Source organism: Apodemus sylvaticus, chromosome 5, assembly GCF_947179515.1.
Source record: "Apodemus sylvaticus chromosome 5, mApoSyl1.1, whole genome shotgun sequence".
Classification (NCBI taxonomy): domain Eukaryota; kingdom Metazoa; phylum Chordata; class Mammalia; order Rodentia; family Muridae; genus Apodemus; species Apodemus sylvaticus.
In genome coordinates, this window is record NC_067476.1 from 66,196,202 (window position 1) to 66,221,727 (window position 25,526).

The 25,526-nt window shown below is 38.5% G+C and overlaps 1 protein-coding gene across 1 annotated transcript in view; it reads right to left on the reverse strand.

Annotated features, from left to right (window-relative positions):
- The window catches only part of LOC127684230 (fatty acid desaturase 2-like protein FADS2B), a 40,800-nt gene extending 15,994 nt beyond the window's left edge, over positions 1-24,806 (reverse strand). Inside the window, exons 1-4 of the mRNA XM_052181187.1 lie at positions 24,465-24,806; positions 13,073-13,183; positions 6,708-6,905; positions 4,213-4,314 (exon numbers count right to left, since the gene is read on the reverse strand). Coding sequence (XP_052037147.1) covers positions 4,213-4,314; positions 6,708-6,905; positions 13,073-13,183; positions 24,465-24,806 — 753 coding nt within the window. The remainder of the gene's footprint in view (positions 1-4,212; positions 4,315-6,707; positions 6,906-13,072; positions 13,184-24,464) is intronic.
- Between the last annotated feature and the right edge of the window lie 720 nt (positions 24,807-25,526).

Below are 25,526 nucleotides of genomic sequence, written 5' to 3' on the forward strand. Positions count from 1 at the left end.
GTTGTCCTATTCATTGGTGTTATCATTATGCTGGTCTTGTTTAGGTAACCTTATTGGTGAGAGTCTGTGAATTCATTTTTTTTGTTATGCCTAAAGGACACTATCTAGTAGTAGGTTCCTTGGTCTTTTTATGTCATCTTAATGTAGCTTATATAGTATTTCTGCTGGGCATGATGGTCTATACACTATATACCTCAAAGAGGATAAGAATAATTTGAAAAACTTGTAAGCATCAGTCCTGCCTTTCCATAGTCTTTCTGGAGGCTCTACTGCTATGAGACATGGAAATTATCTACCACTCACAAACATAAAGAGTGGGGTGTGGTATTCCATTTCTCTCCAACACTCCCTAACACTTTTACAGTGGGAGTTCTAACTCTAATTCATATCTGTTTTCTGACTGCCTCAGCAGTCACTTCCCAGATACTTCACTCTAAGATAGCTTATGGTTACTAAGACTTGTGTCTCATTACAATCTTTCCTACTCCTGTCAAGTTATACTTTTCAGGTTGCACATCCACTCTCTTATTCACTCATTGCTTATTTATTTTGAAGCATATAAGATTCTGATCTAGGTAGGTACCTGTGATGCTAAGTAAGACATGATGTGAGAAGATTCCCACACTAACTTTATACAATCTAATGGGAACAGCTGACAGCCAAACTCAACATGATAAGAAATGATTCTCTTTTTAAATTATCTCTTCCCACAGCTGACATTTTGGCCTCTTCTACCAGCTGACTGCACAATTTCAGGCAATGACTACCTGTGGTAACTGGTAACATGGTAGACAGGTTTTAATGCACAGTAGATCAGGGAGCAGATCTTAATACCACAAAGCCCTAGAGGTTAGAATGGTGGCTAACATAATTATGGGTGTGATCTAAACAACCAGTTCTACCTGAATCCCTGTGTCCAGAAAACACTCCTATCAGAGATGAAGGAGAGTTCTTCATGAGCAGGGGAGGATTTTTATGTGTGTGTGTGGCTATTATGTGTGGCTACCCTGAGATAGTTCTACACAGGTCCTCCCTAGGCCAGTCCTTATTCCTAAATTATGCCCTTAGTTCAGTGCAGAAAAAAATCGTTTTGATTGAAGTCAATTGGAATTTAAATTCTTGGTCATCTACTAGGTGTGTGAATTTGGAAGTTTACTCAATCAGGAAATGGATGTAGTTCTGCAAGATTACAGGAAGTAACTGTCTGACATGTCCTCTTCCCTCCCACCAAATGTTTTAGTATATATAGTCATGGGCTATAGTCAGGCCAGGTTGTAATCCCAGTTTTCCTGCTTCATTATCTCTATTTTCATACACTATTCTTACTATTTGGAAATGTCCATATAGGAAGAACTTGAAAAAAGTTACATGTCCATCTCAAATGTTAGTGCTGATAGTGCCTGTAATTTCATTTTAAAAAACCTCTTTGCAGAATTTCTACAAATACAGTGGGATATAAACATAAGAATTAAGTGTAAACATAAAACTCATTTGTTTCATATAACCCTAATCCTGGAGGTAAATTTATTCAGCATTTTAAATAATTTTAAGAGAAATGAAAGAAAATTTTATGGTATGGAATTTTCTATTACTGACATCATCTTGGTGTTAAAAATATTTAGATTTTGAAACACCTCATATTTGGTATTGGATCTTTAAATTAAGAATACTCAATGTGTAATAAATGAGAATTCAAAATATATGTAGAGATTCTATGGTTCATTTTTAGACAGGTTATTTGAATGTATGTATACTGTGTATGTTAGAACATGTATATGCACACACATACATATGTATATACACAAAGGCACACATACATACACACATGCATGCACATATGTGCCCACGTGTGCCTGCGCCTGTGTATGCACACACACACACAGACACACACAGACACAGACACAGACACAAACACAGACACACACACACACACACACACACACACACTGGAGAGATGCTGAATAATAACTTCCATGCTACCCATGTTTTTCTGAGTTGTAAGGGAAACCAAGGTTAAGCCTAGTTTTGAAATTCAGAATTGTAATGATAGTAAGAGGCAGGGATATTGCTGCTCATAATTTTCTTTGTCATCTCCTTTCCGCCCACTTTTCCACCCCACAAGTAATTTTCTCTTCTGTACATGTTGAAGCCTACATTTACCTTGTTCATGAATCACTCACTGGCTTTGCTAGCAAAAAGGCAAAGCATTCTGGATCTGCTTATAGAACTATTCCCCATTCATTCAAGTCAGGAGTCACCAAAGATATACACTTTGAATCACAAAAATATCTTTTAGAGACATAGTATAGAAAGACATGTGTAAATTTGGCTGTGAAAACATTGGCTTTACAAGCAGCCAGCAAGGGTGTAACTCACTGGAATTAATTGGTACCAAACGTTCATAACTGGTGCCAATTACCTTGAGGACAAATGACTTTTAATTCTGTCTCCTGAGCATAGGTGAGGAAAGACATACACTTCACTACCTGAAACTCATAGTGACAGGGAAAAATGCCTTTGTTTTTATTTTGTGCTATTTCAAAGTGAATTCAGAAAACTCATCTCCTTAGCAATGGTGTCTATAGGTGAGGAAGAAAATACATCTAGAAATTTTCTGATTAAGTTAATCTTTTCATACAATGTGACAATAACTTGTTTGTTTTGATGGGTAGACATGCTTCTAGTAGGAAGTCAAAGGAGGAACTTAGCAACTCCATGGCTTGGTTTACTTTTGGCTCCATCTGGTGAGTGATGGAGACCGTGGCTAAGAATACATGGCTTATGCAAACTAATCATCGTCTGACTTAGAGTCTACCTAGTATTACTGTCATGATCAAACATTTTTTCTTATTGGGTCTGGATCCTTATTTTGGTTGTGAAAATAATGTTCCTAACATTAGTGGCAGCTGACATGATTATTTCTGGGCATTGTATTACATATGACACACAAGTATCACATATAACTGATAAGAATCCCACAGGTTGAAACTTTTATCCATCCATCTTCATTTTCTTTTCAGTGAAGAAACTAAAGTTCAAACACATTAAATAACGTGTTCAAAGTGACCCAGTTCACAAGAGGCCAAGTTTCAATGCAAGAAAGTTTGTTGTTGGAGCAGTAGTTCTCAGTAATGGCTCTAGGTCAGAATCCTCTGAGAAGCTTCCAGAGAACATCACCCTTACTGACACCCAAACCCCACTGAAAGGAAAATAAATCAAATCATTTTTTAATAGTCTAGGCATGTCTATCTACTTTTATCAAGATTCTCAGTGTCCTTCAAATGATAGTTCAAATTGAGAAGCTCCACTCTGGCATGCATTATTCAATACTGTGATATTAGTTTCTCTAATTAACCATTTTCTAGACACTGGCTTAAATAGTCAACACCTTTGAAGACTCATTTTATCTGAAAAAAAAATAGGTGTCAGGTAATATTCATCTCACGAGTCTTACAGAATTCTTACAAGGGCCTCAAGGGAGATGGCTCTGCACTTGGCATCTGGAGACTTTTACCGTTAGGTTCCTGCTCACCTTCCACTATCACTTGGTGCCCATGGCTGCTACTCAATGCTGTGGGGGAAGGGACAGTGAAGAACTATGTCCAGGAACTCACTTGCTGCTGAGTAATATGACACATTCCCTTTTCAGAAAATAATGTCAGTTTCTGTTATCAATTCTTGCTTTTTGTACAAGTCTGAGTTTTGTAATTCTCCTTTTCAATGGAATCACCTAGCCTTTCTCAAGAATTTTTTTATCTTATTTGCTATTTGTCAAATATTTTCAGTCTCAACATTTCATGATTTATTAGGTTAGGTCTGCTGAGTTCTTCCAAGGAAAATCTTCACATACATTCTAAGAAGATTCCTATTCATGGTTTTATAGTGCATATCTAGATTTGAAGAATTTGTGTACATTCCTTATAGCAATGCGAACTGAGTAAAATAGTTGATCAGAGTAGTAACAACAATAAAAAACACTAAACATTTTCTTCTTCAACAATTTGATGTTATATATCTATATGTATATCTGTATATCTATCTATCTCTATCTATCTATCTATCTATCTATCTATCTATCTATCTATCTATCTATCTATCTTATAAACATATGTTATAACAAGTTTTGCTGCTTTGAGTACATAAGCAAGACAAGGCAACCTCTGTTTTAGGGAGTTACTATCAATCTTCTCCACACTTCCCCACATCTTTTACCTTGAGATGACACATTACAAATTTGTGCATCAGATGGTTCCACTTGGACTTCTTAAACATGGAAAGGTGTCCTATGTCATGTTGTAAAAATGAACTTTGAGCCTAAGAAAGAAAAGGAGGTTAGAGAAGTTACAAAGGAATGTCAATCCCACAAGTAGATTGCAAGCCTAACAGAATATTCGGAAACCTCCTTTGATCTCACTTAGGTTGGGTTTCAATTTCCTTCATACATCACCATCTCTCTAACCTCCATCTATATATGCAAGTGGTTCTTCCTGACTTAAACTCCTTCATTATTACTCTTTGATATCTTCTGTGTTGGAGTAGAAAGACCATGAAAAGATATTAATAGACATCTAATAAGTTTGTGATCTTCAATACTTAAGAGCTGATAACTCTGGTCAAGTTATCTGGTCAACAGTAGTTTTGATTCTCAGCAATCTGTCTGATTCCCCCTGTGTATAATGCCAAACTTATAAGACTGTCACGGGATGTGGAGAAAGAGGAACACTGCTGGTGGGGTTGCAGATTGGTACAACCACTATGGAAATCAGTCTGGTGGTTCCTCAGAAAACTGGGCATGTCACTTCCGAAAGATCCTGCTATACCACTCCTGGGCATATACCCAGAGGATTCCCCAGCATGTAATAAGGATACATGCTCCACTATGTTCATAGCAGCCCTATTTATAATAGCCAGAAGCTGGAAAGAACCCAGGTATCCCTCAACAGAAGAATGGATGCAAAAAATGCGGTATATATACACAATGGAGTACTATTCAGCCATTAGAAACAATGAATTCATGAAATTCTTAGGCAAATGGAAGGAGCTGGAGAACATCATACTAAGTGAGGTAACCCAGTCTCAAAAGATCAGTCATGTTATGCACTCACTAGTAAGTGGATATTAGCCTGGAAAACTGGAATACCCAAAACATAATCCACATATCAAATGAGGTACAAGAAGAATGGAGGAGTGGCCCCTGGTTCTGGAAAGCCTCAGTGTAGCAGTATAAGGCAAAACTAGAACAGGGAAGTGGGAAACGGTGGGTGGGAGAATAGGGGGAGGGAAGGGGGCTTATGTGACTTTCGGGGAGTGGGGGACCAGAAAAGGGGAAATCATTTGAAATGTAAACAAAAAATTTATCGAATAAAATAAAAAAAAAACAAGACTGTTAAGTAATTTATTTATTGCAAAGTATCAAGTTAATGCTAAATATTAAATGGATATTTGTTTCTAAAAGTTACTTCCTAAAGAGTAAAGAAATTTGACTTCTCAAGAAATATACTGATGTAAAAATTCTGGAATCTGGAAACATTACTCTTCCATCTTTAGATACCAGCCTGAGTTGTTCCACTGAGAATGACTGTTCCTTCCAGTTTCAGGAGCACATGCTTCCTTTTGCTGTTGGCGCTTCCCTCCCTTTACAATGTAATGTAGTCAGTTGAGTGGTTCTCTTCAGTCCTGGAGGACTCCTTAATTCAGGACAAGGGGCATGTGACTCTCCCTTTATATCTGTACACATTCTTGGCTCATATGAGGGCACATGTATTTGGGCATGCATATAGAACTTAACAAAGATTTATCAAATGCTCTGCTAAGTGCCATTTGTTAATGTTATTTATGCTGAAGTACCTGTTATTTTATTCTTATAAATTAAGATGTAATTTTCCCCTTAAAGAATTCATGGGTTGATATATTTATAATTGCTAGTGGATTGATTAATGAAAATTAGAGATGGATGTTATATGGCTGAGGACTGAATTTTAGTTATTAAAGTCAGGATAAAACAGGGTGAAAAATATCACTTGCCATTTATTTAATCATTACCATGTGCTAGACGCTGCGCTGGCTTGTTTATAGATTAACCTGCTTAGTTTTCGTCATAATAATTCCATATTCACTGTTGTCCTCACCTAACTGATGAGAGAACAGGAGTCCAAGTCTTTGGAAAGCTATTAAAGCACATGAGTAGTATGCCAAGATGTGCACCAGCTCATTTAAGGAGAATCAGAGAATATTACAGTAGAGAGTACAGAAAGGATGTAGGAAATGGAGGAAGAGGAGATCTGGGAGCTGTTGTTGTTTGATATGAAATACATGTTTACACACATGAATGTACAGCAGCTCTGGTTACAACCAGTACAAGATCAAGCCAGTTAAAAATTACAGCACCACCCTAGCTGAGAGGCCACTTGGCCCATTCTCCCTGGGAAAGGGAAAATAATTTTAATTTGTGGGTGTGGCCACCGGTAGTTTTCAAGTATTCCAGTGGCTGATTCCACACCCCTGTGCATATGGGCAGTGCTAAACGGACTTCATATGTTAAAATTGCCATTTCAAAAGGAGGACACGAAGTTGGCAGGAAGATGAGTGACATCCCGAGTGTGTTAGGAGGGGACACTGAGGAGTGAATATGACCAAGATAAGTTGAGTGCATGTGTGAAGTTTTCAAGTTAAAAAACAAAAGGATCAAAAAACCTCAAGCTGCTTACCTGAGAAACTGTAAGGAGAAAGGAAATGAGTATTGTAACAATCCAGCCACTGCCAAAATGACATAGTATTAGCCATGCTAAGACTTCCAAAATCAAGATCTGGGCAAGGTGGAGAAAGAAGAACCACAGGTTGGCACTGAACATATTCATGGCCTCTAATGTCTTGCGCAATTCACGGAAATCTTCCACCAACTGTGGCTGTGAAGTGAATATTTAAGGTTGGAATTAGTTCATTCAGGGGACTGGGAAAATAAATGAATGCAAGTAGCAACTTAGCAAGTTAGTAATAAAATACTTTATTAATATGACTATATTTGATTAAAATTTAAAATCAACAACCATGAAATACAAATGAAATGTTGAAAAGGTGGAGATGATATGTTTTATGAGCAAGAAAGAATGAAGTGCAATGTGAAAATCTTTCCCCAGATGCTAGAAAGAGCAGGAAAAAGCAAATGTTTTCTGAGCTTGTGGATGGCAAAGTGGGGACGGTTGTGATATGTGTAAGTCCCACAGTTGCTTTTAAAACCATCACTATTATTTCAACTGATGACTGAGTTGAACTCTGTTTATATTTCTCATACTGTTCATGAGAATATGTATTACCACAATTGCTATTACAGTGTGCAAGTGATTTTCCCGTCATCAGTGATTTAATGCATACAAGCAAATCACTTACAGATTGAGGTAAAGCCAGAACAATGAGTTCTGGGTAGATTAGCTTGTGGAATAAACTTTCAAAGACCTTCTTAATGAATCCCCCTGAACAAGACTATCAGCCTCAGTGTGTTTGCTGGTTAGCATGGTCCCAGCACCTGGGTATCATGTATATGTGCATGAGTAAGAGACCAGCATTAGTTTGCAAGCTTGCCATATCGTTCTGGAGGTTAAGCAGAAACATCCTTAGGGTTAATGAGGATAGTAGCTTGAAAATCAGAACAGTTCAAAATGTGAGTGGGGCAGGAGAAAAGGAGCAGTGTTTTAGAGCTGCATAAATGGAATGTGGAAATAGAAATGAGAGATCTGTAAAGGAAATTCCAAATACCAGAGTTTCATTTTAAAATTCATAGGTGTAACTTGTATTTATCATTATGGTACATGTGGGGGTGGGCGCATATATCCTATGCTTGTGGAGGGCAGAGGACAGTCATTGCAGAACTGTGTTTTTCCTTGCACATTTATGCTGGTTCTGAGGATCAAACTCATGATGTTAGGCTTGCTCAGCAAACTCCCTTACCTGCTGTCCCATCTTGAAGGCCACCAGAGATGTTTCAACAACCACAATATCTACTTATGTATGAGTAACTGGTGCCTAAAACCATAGATTTATTATTGGAAAATGAAGAGGACTAGAAATAAACTTGCTATCATTTACATTTATTTATGGAAAATTCCATGAAATTCACTTTGAAGGAAAGAGTCAAAATGAAAAGAAATGGTGTTTGCCTAATATTTCATTTGCATCATATCTTTTTTTCTCATGGAAAACTTTCCAATTAATAGATTTATACTTCTGATAAGTGTGGGGTTTAGGATGTGGAATTTTGCTAACAACATCTTACTCTTAAATTCTATTCCTATTCCTAATTCTTCTTAGGATGGTTCAAGGTTGGCTTTAGTTTTCTTTTGTGAGCCACTGTTCAGACCTGCATGGTCATCTCCTACTAAAATTTAGAGATCAATACATTCATTCATACAGAATGTACTATCATGCCAAGAAACTTTACATTCAAAATTCTTTTTTCTTATATATGGAGAAAGAATAAGATGAAATGAGGGGGAGAAGGAAGTTGGAAGAACATGGAAGGAGTTTTTGAAGGAATCTGAAATGTGTAAATGACTACATAATTGACTCCTTTATTCACAGAGAAAATACTCAGAAATTATCAATGAATATCTGAGATAAAAGTCCCATCTCAGAACAAAGAGGACTGCGAAGGTAAATAAGTAGGTGATCACACAGTTTGAATAAACCAAATAAAGAGATGATTCTTTACATACTGCTCAGAATAATTGAAGACAAATGCATTTGGGCTTTTTTTCTAGAATTTTTAGGGAGTGTTTTTGGACTTTGATTCATGATAAGTTATTTAAATAATAGAAAGTGAATCTTGGGTAAAAGGGAGACACTGTGTGCTGTTTTCAGCGACATACAGTATATATCCATTTCACTGGTGTTTTTCATCTAGGTATGAAAAACCTCTTCTTGCGGGAGATGGGTAGAGGAATAAAAGTATCATAGAAACTAGGTTCTGGGTTACATAATTACCAGACTGTGAAATTACAGAAATTATGGAGCTTTATGTTGGCCATATTTGCTTAAATGTATTTCCTAATTGCTAATGGCTATCACACTATGTTAGGTGCGTGTACCTGTGATTGATGGAACTTTGGAAGGACCCACTATTAGCCCCCAATGCTCATCAACCCATATCCAACTTCCATCAAACTTGGAATTCTGGCTGCCATTGACAGTTTTAATTAGCCTCTGTTATTAATTTGTCTCTAGGATTTCTCCTGGCCTTTTCCTTTACAATTAGACAGAGTAGAAGATCACTGAAATTCAGAAGAGCAACTGTCTCAAAATTATTAGCAAGCCAGTGACAGATGCTGGAATAAGCCCCTACCTTCTGTCACTCAGTTTTACCAGCTTTCTATAGTAGTAGCTCTAGTAGTTATACAGCTATCAACTCACAGTGAACTTTAACTCTCATAGAAGAACAATAGTTTAGATAATGATAGTCTTTCAGCTCTCAGAAGTCATTTGAATTTGCTTTGTCTTTTGGAAACTATTTAAGAATAACAAATAACCTTTGCCATTACTTTTAAACCTAGAGTCACCAGCTGAAAGTGATGGGGACATGTGTGGAAGTTTGTAAGTTTTGGTTCCACAACCACTATGTTCATAATAATGTTAACATTTTTATCGTAAAGAATTTACTGTGTTTCAAACATTATTTCAAAAAAATGTGTGTTTTGTTTTCTATTACAGTCCCAATAATTTAAAGATGTGATGATGGTGTTACTGTTTTACATGAAAAGATACTGGACTATAATGAATTTTGAGAACTTGACTAAACGAGTTTGAAATGAGGAGGGGTTAGTGTGACTCAGGCCATCCACACTCAGAGTCCAGTCTTAAAGACAAAGCAGTGTCACTGGGTACACAACTGTGTAGGATGCATGTGTTCAGAGTGAAGCCGAGTATTACTCCCAGATATGAATACAACATTATTTTCTTAAAATAGTCTTCTTTTCTGAGTCAACTCCTCAGTACTTAAAGAGTGAATAAAGCTCTTCATCTACTTCATAGTACCATATGACTTAGTGCTTTGTATAAATTTCTTATTGCATATCAGACACTTTTAAGTGTCTACAAATATAAATTTCAAACAAGTGAACAATTTGTTATTAAATAAAAGCCCTTTAATTTTTATGCAAACACATTCCAGCAAAGTTTTAGTCATGTAAAAATATTAGAAGACTGTATATAAAACAGCAAAACTATTAAAAAATAATACTTATTTTGGAGAATAGTTAAGAAACTGGAGCTAGAGAGAAGTGATTTTAAGTCCCATTTCTTTGATAAAGTAGCTGTGTATAGAAAGTAATTTATTCTTCATGAATGATAATTTCCCCAAACATAAAAGGGCAATGGTTAAGGTTTATTTGCATCCTTCATCCAACAGCTAATTGTGGAGTTTTTCCTGCACATCTGATCCTATGTAGGCAGATAGAAAGACACATGAATAAATTAAGTAGTCTTTGTTTCCATGGAACTTGGGCTTTGAAGCAAGGCTTCAAACATGTAATTTAAAGCAGCCACAGAAATAAATCCATGTCTAAGTTGTCTGGCATGAAATAAATGCTTAGAGACATAGGGCTTGGATTAAATGCTATGAATTGCATTGCTTTATTCTCAGAATAAAAATAATCATATTTCACTAATGCATATAAAACTTATAAATTTACTGTAAAAAGTAAAGAAAATATCTTGCCGAGTAAATATGAGTTTTGAAATATGCAGAATCTGCTTATTCAGAGATGAATAAACAAGTAAAAGCTCATGCTGGCAAGGATATGGAGTAAGGGGAAAACTCCTTCATTGCTGGTTGGAGTGTAAACCTTTGCACCCAGTAGAGAAATCAGTGTGGCATTTCCTCAGGATGATGGGAGTTGATTTGCCTCATGATCCAGTTATAACACTTTTGGGTATATGTCCAAAGGATGCTTCATTCTATCATAGACACTCTGGATTAGCCATATTTATAATAACCAGATCCTGGAAACATTCTAGATGCTCTTCAACAGAAGAGTGGTTAAAGAAAGTGTGGTACATTTACACAATGAAGCATTATTGTGCTGTTAAAAAAATAACATCAAGAAATTTGCAGACAAATGGATGAAACTAGAAAAAAAATACTGAGTGATATAACCCAAATCCAGAAAAATAAATATCAAAGTGTTTACTTATATTGGTCAGTGATAACCAAGCTACAATCTATAAAATCACAGAAGGTAGGTATAGAGTAAAAATTTAAGGGAGGACATATAGATATTATCAGGAAAGTGAAATAGAATAGATAATTATGGTTTAATTGGGATGGAGCTGGATCAGGAGAGGAGAGGAAAGGGGGTTGTAGGAGGGAATATGGGAAGATACAGGTAAAATTAAGGGGCATTTTAGGGGTAGTATGGATATCAATAAATGAAGATAATCTAAATGAAATTGTCAAATAATGGAGGAAAAGTTCCCAATTGACCATCTCTTGTCATCAATTAAAGTTTCTAATACCAGGATTGGGTTACTGGGCAATGGGGTCCAATGCAATGCCCAAATAACCCAAGCTGTTGCCAAGACAATAGGTTGCTCTCTATAAACTGACAGCAAGGTCTCAGTGATGAAGACAATACCTCCATAACTAATTGAACAAGGAGAGGCTGAGCTGTTGCTTATTTTATAGCCTTGTTCTCTACATATTGCCATCTTTGGTTCAGGAAGGTGCTTGGAACACTACCAAAAGAGAAATGTAAACATTAAGCTAGTCAAAAATATTTTGATCTATAATACTGTCCTGCCTGAAAAATATGCTAGAGTAGTGGTGGCAAAAACATTGTGAGCACCCAAGCAAATCTGATTTGACTTGAGGCTCCCCTTCACAAGATGGAACCCATATCCAATACTGCCTCAGTGGCCAAGAACCATAGGCAATATAGCCCAGAGACCTAGACTAAAACCAAATAATACTGCTCTAAAACAAAAACAAAAGTGTAAAAATTAGTGATGAAATGACTCCTAATGATATTCTGCTGTACTCAGGTTAAGGCCTTGTTCAGCCATCATCAATCTTCTTCCTCCTTGAGATGGGAACAAATATAGAGACCTACAGCTGGATATTACAAGAGAGAATGAGAAAGGTCTTTGAACACTTAGCTCTAAATTGGATGTTTACATGAGGAAGAGAAGTCAGAAAGTATTTGAGAGCCAGAGGAGATTGAGGATATCAAGAAAACAAGGCCCTGTAAATCAATATAAGTGAGTTCATATGAACTCACAGAGAATGAAGAGGGGTCTGCACCAGGTCTGCACCAGGTCCTACGCATATACATTATGGTTTCTAATTTAGTAATTTTATGGGACTTCTAAGTGTGACAATGAATGGGTCTCTGATCTATGTGCCTTCTCTTGGGCTCTTTTCCTTCTGTTACTTTGTCTTGTCCAATTTCATGTGATGGTTTTCATTCTATCTTATTGTATTTACTCTGTTATATTTTATTATAATCTCTGAGAAGCCTTACAGAGACAGAAAGGGATCATATCATGATGAGAGAGGGGAGGAATGGTAAGGATAGGGAGGGAGGGGAAACTATAATCAGGAGATATTTTGTGAAAGAATCTATCCTCAATAAATGGAGAAAAAGAAAAAAGAATAGTGTCCCCTGCACTTCATGTAGTTTTACTTACTTTTAGTTATCCTTAATTAAAATATAAGAAATTTATAATTTGTGCATTGTTTGGAGCATAATGATGGAATATCCTGCCACTCTGCTCCACCCTTTCTTTAACCTGAATTGCCCCTTCGTCTGTGGTATAAATCGTGGATACACTACATTCTGTCCAGTTAGTTAGCCACCATTCTGATAGTCATAACTACTCTTCTAAGTTCACATTTCTGTAGATACTACTCATATTATCCAGTATTTTAGGCCTCTACTTGTGGAAGAGTCTTAGGGTAGATACCTTGAAGACAGTAAGGACACACTTTATTTTACTATGAACTAATATTCTCACAGAAAACAGTGTTCTTGGGGAACAGCCTTATCCCCAATCCTTCTATGTCCTTAGATCTTGATGCTGTACTTACATTTTTGTTTTTCTCCTGGCTGGGTTCTTCTGGTGAAAGTTCTCCAATGAGTAGTGGCTTAAGATACAGCTGTACAATGCTCAGATCCAGGTGCATGGCCCTGAAGGCATCCTGTAAAGCATGGATACTTGTTAGAAGCTTGTAAAAGATATGTTTATTCCCACCTACGCTCCTTTCTTTCCCATCCTGGGCCTAAACTGGCAACAGCACAGACCCTCCCACCGAGCATTTGCTTATAATACCATGTTGATGCTTTAAGGTGAGGCATCAACTTTACCCTTGAGACCCTTCTACAATGGTCTAGGGCAGACATTGTCTAGGGACAGGCAATTCCTAAAACATTGATTACATCATTGTTTCTTTTTATTAAGCATTGAAAAGAAGAGTTCTTGGAGTTAATTAGCCATGGTGAGTCTTTTTAAAGTCCAGTATCAAGTTTCTTGTGAAAGTTTCTTAAACTATCTAAGGCATGCAGTAAACAAGACTCTCTACACAAATGACATTTTCTATTGAGGGCTTCCTTTAGGCTCTTGACTAAGTCTCAGAAGACTGAGGCCTCTTCAGTTAGTTATTCCTTAGAACAGTAGATTAAATTTGATAGCAACATCTTAAAATAAAGCTATGAATGATCAGGGGTGTACAGTCCTCGAGCCATGGGCTGCCTAAAGCAATATACTCTCAGCTGTATTCATCATTGAAGGACTCTCATCACTCCATAAAAATGATGTTGCTAAGTAGAAATTCCACATCACGGCAGGATGGTGGAGTTCTTATATCCTGTGTATGCTTGCAAGTAAAAGATTCTTTCCTCCCAAGTATATTTATAGTTCATTTTTGGGAGGGAATTTTATAAGATGGGGATTATTAGCTTCTTGCTTTTATGACAATGAGGTTGGAGTGATTAAAAGTGAAGAAGTAAACAAAAGTTTTACCTTGAATACATATTCAAGGACGGGGTACGAATGTGGAGGAGTGGCTTTTTCACAGTACTGGTTGTAAAATGAGGACTCTGGAGCCATTTTTCCTACACTTCAGATCTGGCTTTGCTGATTATTGGCTGTGCAACTATGAGCCTTTCATATTCTTGCCTTACATGCATCTTGTATTTTCTTCTCTAAATAAAGTGACAGGTGCCATTCAATTCCCAAGTCAGAATAAAATATAGATGCATTAATTAGGATGCTTATTCACATATACTAGCTATACAGTGCTTTTAAAAGGAGATTTATTTTATCACTATGTTTATGGATTTGTATGGCTATGTGCTTATAGTCTGAGAGCCTGCAAAGGTGAATGGAGCATGAGGTCTCCTGGAGCTGGAGTTACAGGCTGTTGTAAGCTTCTGGTCATGGGTGCTAGGAACTGGGTTCTATAAAAATGACAGGTACTTGTAACCACTGAACCATTTTCTCAGGCTTCATTATATAGTACTTGTTAAGCGTCTTTTTATGTTCCTCCCATGGTAAGAACTCACACCTTCTCTTTAATGTAGCAAGTTAGGCTTTCATTTACATATTCTAACCATCAGTAGACTCTAATTATACAAGTGAATATATTGAACCTTGGATTTTTAGTGCCATGGAAATTTGCATAAGCCTTCATGTGAGAAGGTGCATATATGATGGATATGGTGATTAGAAGCATACAATATCAAGTTTGTAGATTGACTTCACCAAAAGATCCATAAACAGAATGCTAGAATCATCCTGGACTTTATATTCATTCTACTGTAAATACTTCTCACAATATCTTTGAACAACAATGGGCTACATTTTATCAAAGATGTTTTACATGTTTTATAGTTGGTGATACTAAAGCTTAGCTCTCTTAACCAGGCAAATAATTATTCATTGGTTAAGGGGGTGATTTATGTATCTCATGATGATCTATATTGATTAAATCATCCACCTGCTGTTTCTCAGCAGATTAGAATGGGAAAGCAAACTGGTGGATCAAGTGTCAGTGTACAGATGAACATAATCGATTTCAAGATACAGAGCAGACATTACAATAATGGAATCTAGCATGATTTCAAATTGTGTTGATAAGTTACTCTCCTGTGTTCCTTGTCACTTTTGAAGCTGAGAAATGATCTGAAGTCTGTGCTCTGGGAAGTGGCACTGAGGAGGCCACAGAGGTTTGCAGAGCAGTAACCATGACAATTTCGGGAGCTCTTCTCATGATAATATTGAGGAAGTACAACAAAGGAGTTCATTTAATCTTTAAGTACTCAATGCTCTTCTAATAGAATCCATATATTAAACTGAAATTCCAGCTCAGAAGCTAGCAAAAACAGGTTCTGTTGCCCACATTCTTGGGCAAGCATGCTCTTGCAGAAGGGTGTGGAGTAAAGAGAAGGAAGAAACCTGGGAATGCCAGTGGTTACAGAATTCACTCTATTTACAAAGACTCACAGCTACCAGCTTATTCCTGTGAACACTTATTGCTTCTATTGTACAGAGAGGCATCACGTTTTTAGGAATATGAGATGGAAATCTTTTTCCTACATTCTACATGGAGCTGCAGAGCTTATGTTTGACCTTGGGCCTAAACACACAATCACACCCTAAATATCTACCCCAGCCTTCAGTATCTATAATCCTTTTTCTGGGAGACATGCTGCTAGATCATCTTGAGATAATATTAAAATCTGTGTCTTCTGGACAAATGGTGACGAATTCCCTACTGTAGGCTTTAGTCTCTTGAAGCACTTTGCCTCTGACTTCAATTTGCCTCCTTTGACTGACCCTCCATGGAATTCTCTAGTGGAACCTTGTTTTGAGTAAAATTCTACACCTTTATATAACTGAATGGTTCCAGATTTTATAGTCTTCCCTTCAGTTCCCCCTTCCATTTTTCTGTACACAAAGGTCTTTCTTAGAATTTGATACCAATATTAGATATTTGCCACCCTTTGCACATGCAGTAAAGTTGTTTGCGAGTACCCCCTGCAAGCTCATGACACACACACACACACACACACACACACACACACACACACATTTGTTTGTTTATTGAGTATTGGTACACATGTATAGATGTGGAACCAGTTCTCTTCTTGTACCACATGGTTCATCACAAGGCTCAAACTCAGGTCATCATGGCCGGCAGCAATTCGTCTTTATCTCTTGAGTCATCTTATTAACTATAAAGCATTTTTTGCATTGTACTGCACCTTGCTCCTTCTTTAGTGAGTTTCTAAAACTAAGACTGTGTACTAGTTATCAATTAATGCAGACCTAACATCTACCATCATGTCTAGAACACAATGTATAGTGAATACACCCCTGATGAGTAAGGGAAAGATGAAAAACGGGTGGGCAGAGCAGTTCTGCATGAGAAGTCAAGATGATTGAAGCATGAATAATATGCTGCTCCCATTTTTCTTAAACTCTTTTTGACTCCCTCTTCAATCATCTCTGCTCTTTAAAAACCATCAATTGCATAATATTGCAGTGCCTCTTGAAACTGATTCTTTCCAAAATCATATCAACAAGGCATGAATATTGAAGATTATTTTACATTTAAAAGTACTTTGGGAACTACTAATCCATAGCTATTCTTTACTAGAGGCTGTAGTGGTTTTCTATTTCATTATAAAAGCAATAGATTTCCCCCACTGAAAGAGAACAGTAAAAGTATACAAAATCAGAATATCTCAGACAAAATTCTGATTTTGTAGGTTAGATACTATTGTCTAGATCATATCCTGCACAAAGCCACCAGGCTAAGAGGGAAAGCAGGCTTGAAATGGAGTAAGTACTGTGTGACAAACCTGGTGTCTAGGGTACTGCAACCACTCAGTCAGTTTCTTTTTTAACCTCCACTATGGGCAGTACAGAGCATCAGAGGGTTGGGCTGCTGCATGTTGGGAAAGCTACAATACAAATTATTTGTTGTTATTTAATATGTGTATGTGGGTGTGTATATGTTAGTGTGGGCATGAACACACATGCCTGTGTGAATGAAATGTGCATGATGGGACATATGTGGAAGTCACAGGACAGCTTATATCACTAATTTACTCAGGTGCTATACAATCTACATAGAACCTAATGTAGTGACTCAGAGCCTAGCCTTTGCTATCAGAGAGCAATACATCATCATCATCACCATCATCATCATCATCATCATCATCATCATCATCATTATTATTATTATTATGTGCTAGGTATCAAACAAACCTGGGACCTAGCAGTTAGTCTGATATGGTTGAAATTTTCCCAAAGGTGTTGATTAACAGACAAATATAATCTCATGAGACACCAGTAGGATCAAGATCATGAAAGAAGACATGTAGAATGTGGTTTTTCCCACACAAGAGCTCACACATTTATAAAGAAAGTCAGTACTGGGAAGTGGAGCCAGGAAGTTATTGTTGGCTATATAGTGAATTCCAGGTAGCCTGGAATGCATAAGACCATTTTTTTTCTTACATTCCCTTGAGTAATCCCCCTTCTTTTTGGTTCTTTTTCAGAACTTGTATGTTTCTAGGTTGTGGCTAGCACAAGAATTCTGAGATCCAAATGGAGGGTGAGTTGTAAATAGACAGAGTTATGGGGCAAATTCATCTTTGTCCTTGCCATGGGAGAGTGCAGCTGCTTGGGAAGGTGCCCACATGAGCTGTCAGGTGGCTGTATCTCCACGAGTCCCTATCCTCACTGGAAGGCCTTCATTTGATGCTTTCAGCTGAACTCCAGTCTTTTCCCTCTATCTCCATCCCTTCTTCTCTCCCCTCTTCACCCTCCTTCTATCCTTTCATTCTCCTACCTCACAAACCTTCATCTGATGTTCTAATAATGGGCACCTGGGTGGCTTACTGAGGTGCCCATGTCAATTAAGACTTGCATCCTCCTTGCTTATCCGGTTACCCATTAAACATTAAATCATGTCTCCACAGAGTTACTCCCACTCATCTTCTCCTTCTAGCTTTGTTGTTCATGCTCCATTTGGACTTTCGACATCTTCCTGGAACTCCATCTTGGTTTCCTTCCTGTTGATTGTCTTTTCTTAGTTCCTTACTTAATTGCTAGGCTGAGCTCTCAGAGTGGCACCATTTACCTTTTTACATTCCATTCTCTCTTCTTTATGTTTTTGTAGTTAAGTTTTTTACTAGTGGGTGGTAATTATACATAACAATCAGTTTCATTATGGTGTTTTCATATCCATACAATTTCTGAATATGTTATTATGAATATATAATTTTAATTACAGTTATCCTCTGTTCTTCTTCCACTACAGAAGATTCCTTTCCTTTTCCCTCCTGCCTGTCTGTTTGTCTGTCTGTCTCTTTTTCTTCCATTTCCCTCTTCTTTCATTTGATGACCTAATGAATTTCATTAGGCTTGCTTATATGATCCTGAGTGAGATATTATTTACAGGAGCATGGTTTCCTCAATTATGGCTATCCTACTGAAGAAAAGATTTCTCTCTGCCTCTAGGACTATTAACGTCCTATGGCTACTGAGGAAGGGTGAGACTTCCTGTGTTCCTTTCTCTTATCTGTCATGGTCTATTTTCATCTCCTAGAACCTGGAATGTCTTTTGTCTGTTTTTCTCAGCCATGAATCAAGTGTGCACTTTGGCCAGTGTTACGCTAAGCAGAGGAAGTGGATGCCCATGGTGCTTGGATACTTAGTCATGACTGGTCACATGTGTTCACCCTGTTTTCTCACACTTTCTTCTCTTTGCCCTAGCCTTCCTTGCTTCTGGCAGCTGAACTCATTCCAGTCCACAGGGTTGCTTTCTTTCACAGTTGTACATGGTGCATTTTCTCCCCAGAAGCCCTCCAAAGAGTTGAGGAAGACTCATTTTATGTTTGCATTTGTCATCTCTTCCACATCTTTTCCACAGTCAATATAAGAAAAGGCTTGACTGAATGTGTTCTATTTGTGTGTGTGTGTGTGTGTGTGTGTGTGTGTATGTGCTCATGTGAGTGCGTGTGTACATGTATATGGAGACTGGAGGTTGTAGCCAGGCATCTTCCTCAGTCACTCTCTCCCTTAGTCTTAGAGATAGTGTTTATCCCTGGATAGTGCCTCTCCCTGCCTTGGGGCTCATTAATTCTTCTAGGCTGGCCGGCCAGAGGCAATGCTCAGGAATCTCCATGTGTCTGCACTGATAGGAAAGATTATCATTTAATTCAAAGATCTCCAGCACTGGGACCATATCCAAGCTGCAGTGCCCAGCACTTTAAGTGCTGAGGATCCACATTCAAGCCATTATGCTTGAATGGCAAGCACTTCACAGACTTCAGCTCTGTCATTGCTTTTTCTAATGTGTGATGTTGAGAGATTGACCTGTGCTTGCTTTCATTATTTCCAACATTATAGCCTCTGTGCATCTACCATCATAATTGTACTTAATTCCTTGGAACATACCAATGTCTAGTATAAAATGTATGGACAAGTATTTATTTATATGTGTGTCTTATCATCACAATGCTTAGCAATCTTCAGTCTAGAGACTGCAAAATATCCTATCATTGTGAAATTAAATGATAATCCTTACAATCATACTGAACTTACTACTTACTGGCTTTTCCTCAGTAAACTCAAATACATGAAAAGGCCTAGGCTCTAAGCTCTGTTTATTGGCACTCTTACATTAGCTCACAATTATATAGCTTGTAAGCAACCAAATAACACATGCATGCAGTAGTAGGAGCTTATGTGTTGATTTTGTTTTATAGGTTTGTTAAACTGCTGTGGAGAGCATTAAAATCCATCACAGAAGAATGAAGAGATGACAGACCATACAACTGTCATGGTTGAATATTTAATCTCAGCTGGGCTATATAATTGTGAGCTAATGTAAGAGTGCATTTTCTTTGACTTCCACTGATTTTTATAATAAAAACCAAGGTTCAAGTATTATTATCTCCTTTAATAAATAAGAAATGGAGACTCTAAGAGCTTAAACAGTCTCCTTAGGATTTCCCTAATAAGTGTGGATACCAGATGTTCACTGAGCCCATTCCATTCTGAAACACATAGTTTTAAACATTAGGCCAGATTCCTAACAAAGCTTTTAAAAAGCGAGTGACTGAACTCTGAGTCACTTAGAGTTGACCCTGTGGTACTGCATCCAAAACTTAGGTACCACTACCCACCTTTTAGGAGGCCTCAAGTGCTTGCTGATAGGAGCCTGATATAGCTGTCTCCTGGGAGACTCTGTTAGTGTCTGACAAATACAGAGGGGGATGCTCTTGGCCAACCATTGGACTGAGAACAGGGCCCCCAGTGGAAGAGCTACAGAAAGGAGCCAAGGAACTGAAAGAGTTTGCAGCCTCATAGAAGGAACAACAATATGACCCAACCAGTAGTCCCAGAGCTCCCAGGGACTAAACAACCAACCAAAGAGTACACATTGAGGGACCCATGGCTCCAGCCGGATACATAGCAGAGGAGGGCCTTGTCAGACATCAATGAGAGGAGAGGCCCCTCATCTTGTGAAGTCTCATTGCCCCAGTGTAGGGGACTGCCTGGACAGAGAAGCGGGAGTGGGTGGGTTAGTGGGGGGGCAGGGGATGGGATAGGGAGTTTTTGGATGGAAAAGGAGGAAAGGGGATAACATTTGAAATGTAAATAAAGAAAATATCTAATAAAGTTTAAAAAAAAATGGGTGAGAAAAAAATGGCTCCAGAACATGAGGGGACCACCAGATGACTGTTTCTGCTTGAGGGCCATTCCCAGTTGTTATATTGTCTCATCATGAGGTACCTGTCTGGAACAATTAAGAGCTCAGTACTTTTTATCAAAATCAGCTTTTAAGTTGTATGTGCTTTGGGTGACTGTTAAGGGTCTCCTGAGAGATGACTAAATAAAAAAAAGAAAGAAAAAAGAAAAAATAGCTTCTGTGTAACTAAGAAAAGTACCCTATATGGGCAAGTGCAGCCATGAGTCTAGCACCTATCATGCAGAGATTATCCTGTGGTCTTCAGTTGTCAGTTAGGAAAAATTGTGCTAATACCTCCTAAGCTGTAAATCGAGCATTTGGCCTTGGGCCTTTGGGCTTGGTGTTTTGATCCCAATTAAATGGTACAAACTATAATCAGAATTTCTATGCTGATAATAAACTTTCCAAGAGTAATAATCATATTTTGGAGGATATGGATGCTATAATTTGCTGAACTTTAATGTCTTCAATTATACACTGTACTATGCATGCATTCATTCCATTTATCATAGTTCAGGCAGGTGGAGAATGCTATTCTTTTATAGATCATGGAATTGAAACTCTGAGCATTTCAATAGTTTCCCTAAATTCACACAACAAATCCCAGTACATGTGTTCTCCATCCTCTGAATAGCCAGGGAAAATTAGACTTTCCTTGTTTCCTATGTCTCTCTCCTACCATTCTTGAGCCACCTTCCTCTAGAGAACTTTCTATCTGAATGCTTTTGGATTTATTTTTCTAAACTATGTGGTTGTCCAAGCATATGATTTTCTTTCTAATATGTCCCAATACAAATAGGTGGCCTCATCAAGGCTGGTGGTTTCGACAATACTAAACATTTCCTCCTCAATGGCTAGGTTGGAAATAACCACTTCCTGACATCTGGGGTATTAAAAAACATTTGCAAACTTCAGATCTACTACCTGGGCTACTTCAAACTGAGTGAGCCAGTCAGCAATTTTCAGTGTGATTGAAAGCTCAAGTCCTGGCCAACACATCGTTGAGGCAATTCTGTGATTTAACATAGATAACTCTGATCTAGGCCAAGTGTGGTGATGTATGCCTATGAGTCCAGCATTCTGGAGGTGGGGGTTAAGAGTCCAAGGCCAGCTTGGCATTCTGGAGATCTTGTTTCAGACAAACAAATAAAGTTGTACATTTCTTGTATGCTTTAGGAACAAGGGGATGTACTAGCTAGAGAGTAGTGGCTATTTTATTTTTATGCTGGGTTTTTATTTTCATTTGACATTTGTTCATTGTTCTTCTCTTATTCTCATAAATATTCTGCTTTGCTCTGAGTGTGCTTTTCTGAACCTATGAGACTTCCTCCTTTGCAACTAAAGAAATATTGGACATAGTTTAAAAACCATATCAGGGGATGGTTTAAAAACCATATCAGCAGTTAAGGGCACTGGCTGCTCTTCCAGAGGTCCTGAGTTCAATTCCCACCAACCACACAGTGGCTCACAACCATCTGTAATGGGATGTGACATCCTCTTCTGGTGTGTCTGAAGACAGCTACAGTGTGTGTGTGTGTGTGTGTGTCCTTAACTATATCAGAACTGAAGTAGTATGGATATGACCAGTCTTGACTGTAAAGACATTCATTTGGTTGAAAGAAACAACAAACCAGGAAGATGACAGAAGATCAAGAGCTAGACAGTGAAGAGAGGTGAAAAATCAGGGAAAAACTGGGAGTTATGGGAAAGATGTTGAGGACATCAAATTTAAACTTTAAAATACATCACGCATCTACCAAATCCTATTTCTAGAACATACCATCTGCATACAGGTGTCCTATGAGAAGGCAGTTGGAGAACTTTTTTTTTCAAAGAAATATTTACTGTTTTCAGGGTTTCCAGCTACTATACATTTTTTTTAATTAGGTATATTCTTTATTTACACTTCAAATGTTGTCCCCTTTCCTATTCCCCCTCCCCCGAAAATCCCATAAGCCATCTCCCCTTCCCCAGTCAACCCACCCTCCTTCCCTGTCCTGGTATTCATCTACTCTACAGTATCAAGTCTTTCCAGGACCAAGGGCCTCTCCCCCATTTGGTGTCCAACAAGATCATCCTTTACTGCTGATGGGTCTGGGGCCATGGGTAACTCCAAGTGTACTCTTTGGTTGATGGTTTTGTCCCTGGGAGGTCTGGGAGTATTGGTGACTCGTATTGTTCTTCCTATGGTGCTGCAAACCCCTTCAGCTCCTTTGGTCCTTTCTTTATCTCATCCATCTCAGTGTGTGAAATAAAGGTAAAATGTCAAGTTGCAGCTTAAATGCCTGTTTTGCCATATACTGAGTCCCTGACTTAAGTTTGTTTATGGGCTCTAGTTCTTTGTTTATCTGTACTGTGACAGAAAATAACACTTGCATAGTGAATGGAAGTACACATGGTGAACAGAATATTTAAAGAGAGATCAAAAAACTAGGATCATACTACGTAGCTTTGGCTGACCTAGGACTCTTTGTTTAGACCAGACTGACCTTGAACTCCCAGAGATTTGTCTGTCTCTACCTCTTGAGCTAAATGTGTGCATCACCACATCCAGATTAAAAAGATCCTTGAATGCACTCAAAGATTCTGGCAAACCTACTTATCAAACACTTAATGGAGTTTAAAATATTTTTATTTGCATTACTTATGTATTTAATGTGTGTGTGTGTGTGTGTGTGTGTGTGTGTGTACTAATGCACATGGATATCAGAGGATAACTTGCAGGAGTTGGTTCATCTTCTACCAGGTAGTTCCTTGAGGCTGAACTCAGTTGTCAGGCTTGGTGGCACATGCCTTTACCTGCTGAGCTATTTTCTGTCTCTAAGTTTGATTTTGGGTTTTTTTTTTTTTAAAAGGAACCAGATATACAGGACTTTGTGGTTAAAACAAAGCCACCTGCAGCCCAGCATTATCATGATCAATCCTGCTGTGCACATGGCTTACGTCTTTGAGCATCCGGTACCTCAGCTGTGATGTGGGGATAACTTGTACACCCCTGGCAATGTGGTGTCTTTGAACATCTGTGAGAATTGCATCACCCTTGTCAAACTACTTGAGCTACACTGTGCAGACAAAAACTGAATTCTCCAAGTTCTGGAAGTTCTAGGCTTTCACTATTATTAACAAACATTTGATGTCCATGAAATGAATAGCTTTCTGTAAATTCCTGTTTTAAGCAACAACATGCCTTTTCCAAGTATTACTTTCCTAATTTTAACTTGCCGTTTATAGGACAGTTATTCTCTTTAAGAAGGATAAATAAATAAAAAAAAAACTAAACAAGCAAATAAGACAAAATCCGAAATGCAAAACCACAATCTTCACCATTGACGTTTGAATTTATCCCATATTGGACAGCTAGAACTTGAAGCCCCATCTGCTTCCAGTTTCTTCCTAGTTAGGAATCCTGAAAACTTGGTCTGGGAGGAGTTAGTGATAGTGGGGCCCAGGCATGTACCTCATGTACATCAGTGCTTTGGTGACGCAAGCTAAGGTCTCAGGCACTCAGCAGCACTGTGGAAAGGGAAAGAGGGAAGGGAGGTCACGAGAGGAAATGAAAGGGTGAGGGGGCGGGAGAAAAGGAGGAAAGAGAGGGAGGGGAGACAGGAAGAGAGAAAAAGGAGAGAGGAAGAGAGAGAGAGAAAGAGAGAGAGAGAGAGAGAGATTGAGAGAGAGAGAGGGGCGAGAATAGGAGCTAGCACCTGGATGTCCTTACCGTTGCATCTTGGCCAGCATAGTGGTTGAGAACCCGATGCCCACCGGGATGTTTGCCAGCCCAGTCAGTCACATTGTAAACCTTGCGGTCGATCACCAGCCACTGGTCGGTTTCCTGATTGTGTCTCTGGATCTCCTGCCAGGTGTACAGGTTGAGACATTTCCTGAGCCTGTCGCCTTTGCCGTTAGCCTCCTGCTTTTCATAGACCTCCACTTTCCCATTTGTTCTCGGATTCCCATCAGCAATCCGTTTCCTCCCGTTTGCCTGATGCGTGTCTTGGAGACAGGGCCGACTTTTTCCAGCCAGGCTCTCATTATGCTCAAGCTTTTCCTCCAACTTCATTGTTCTTGGATCCCTGAGATAATCTAGGTTGATTCCTAAATTTTCTAGTTCTCCAATTAGGCCATAAAATGACTCCTTTCCTCCTATTTCATTCTACATAAGTCCTGGTGCCCACACAGCCTTTGGCTAAATTGACTCTAAAGAGACTGACAGGGAGCACCTGCCCAGCCTGACCCTGTTTTGGTTTGTAGTTAATCTTCTGCACTGAGGACGACTAGACTACATTTCTTTCTTCACCTCTCTCCTTGCTGGCTGTTGCCTTAGCAGCATCTTCCTTCAGTATTAAATGTCCCAGTATAGAGCCTGAGCCAATCACAGTCTGGATGGATTAAAGCCACCTCCCTCTCTCCTTCCCCGCCCCCACTCCCCACCACGCCATGGGAGGAGGGGCTAAGATCTGCTCTCTGGTTTTTCCAGTGACTTCATAGTGGGTTGGGTTTACCTGCTCTGAGAGGCATCCAAATGACAACCTTTAGATTTGCAAATTCAACATGTGAACAAAAGCTTTCAGAATTTCCTGGATGACTGGACTCTGTTGCTTGGATTAGAGAAATGTTCTTTGTACAGCTGTCATTTCACCCAAAAGCTTGCAAATAGGTTTAAAATTTTTAAGGGCTACTTTCAAAAGTGGGGGTGGGGGAGCCTAAGTACAGGATACAGATGACTTCCCAACCCACTACACCTCAGTTAAAATCTTTCTGAATCTGCAAACACTTCTAA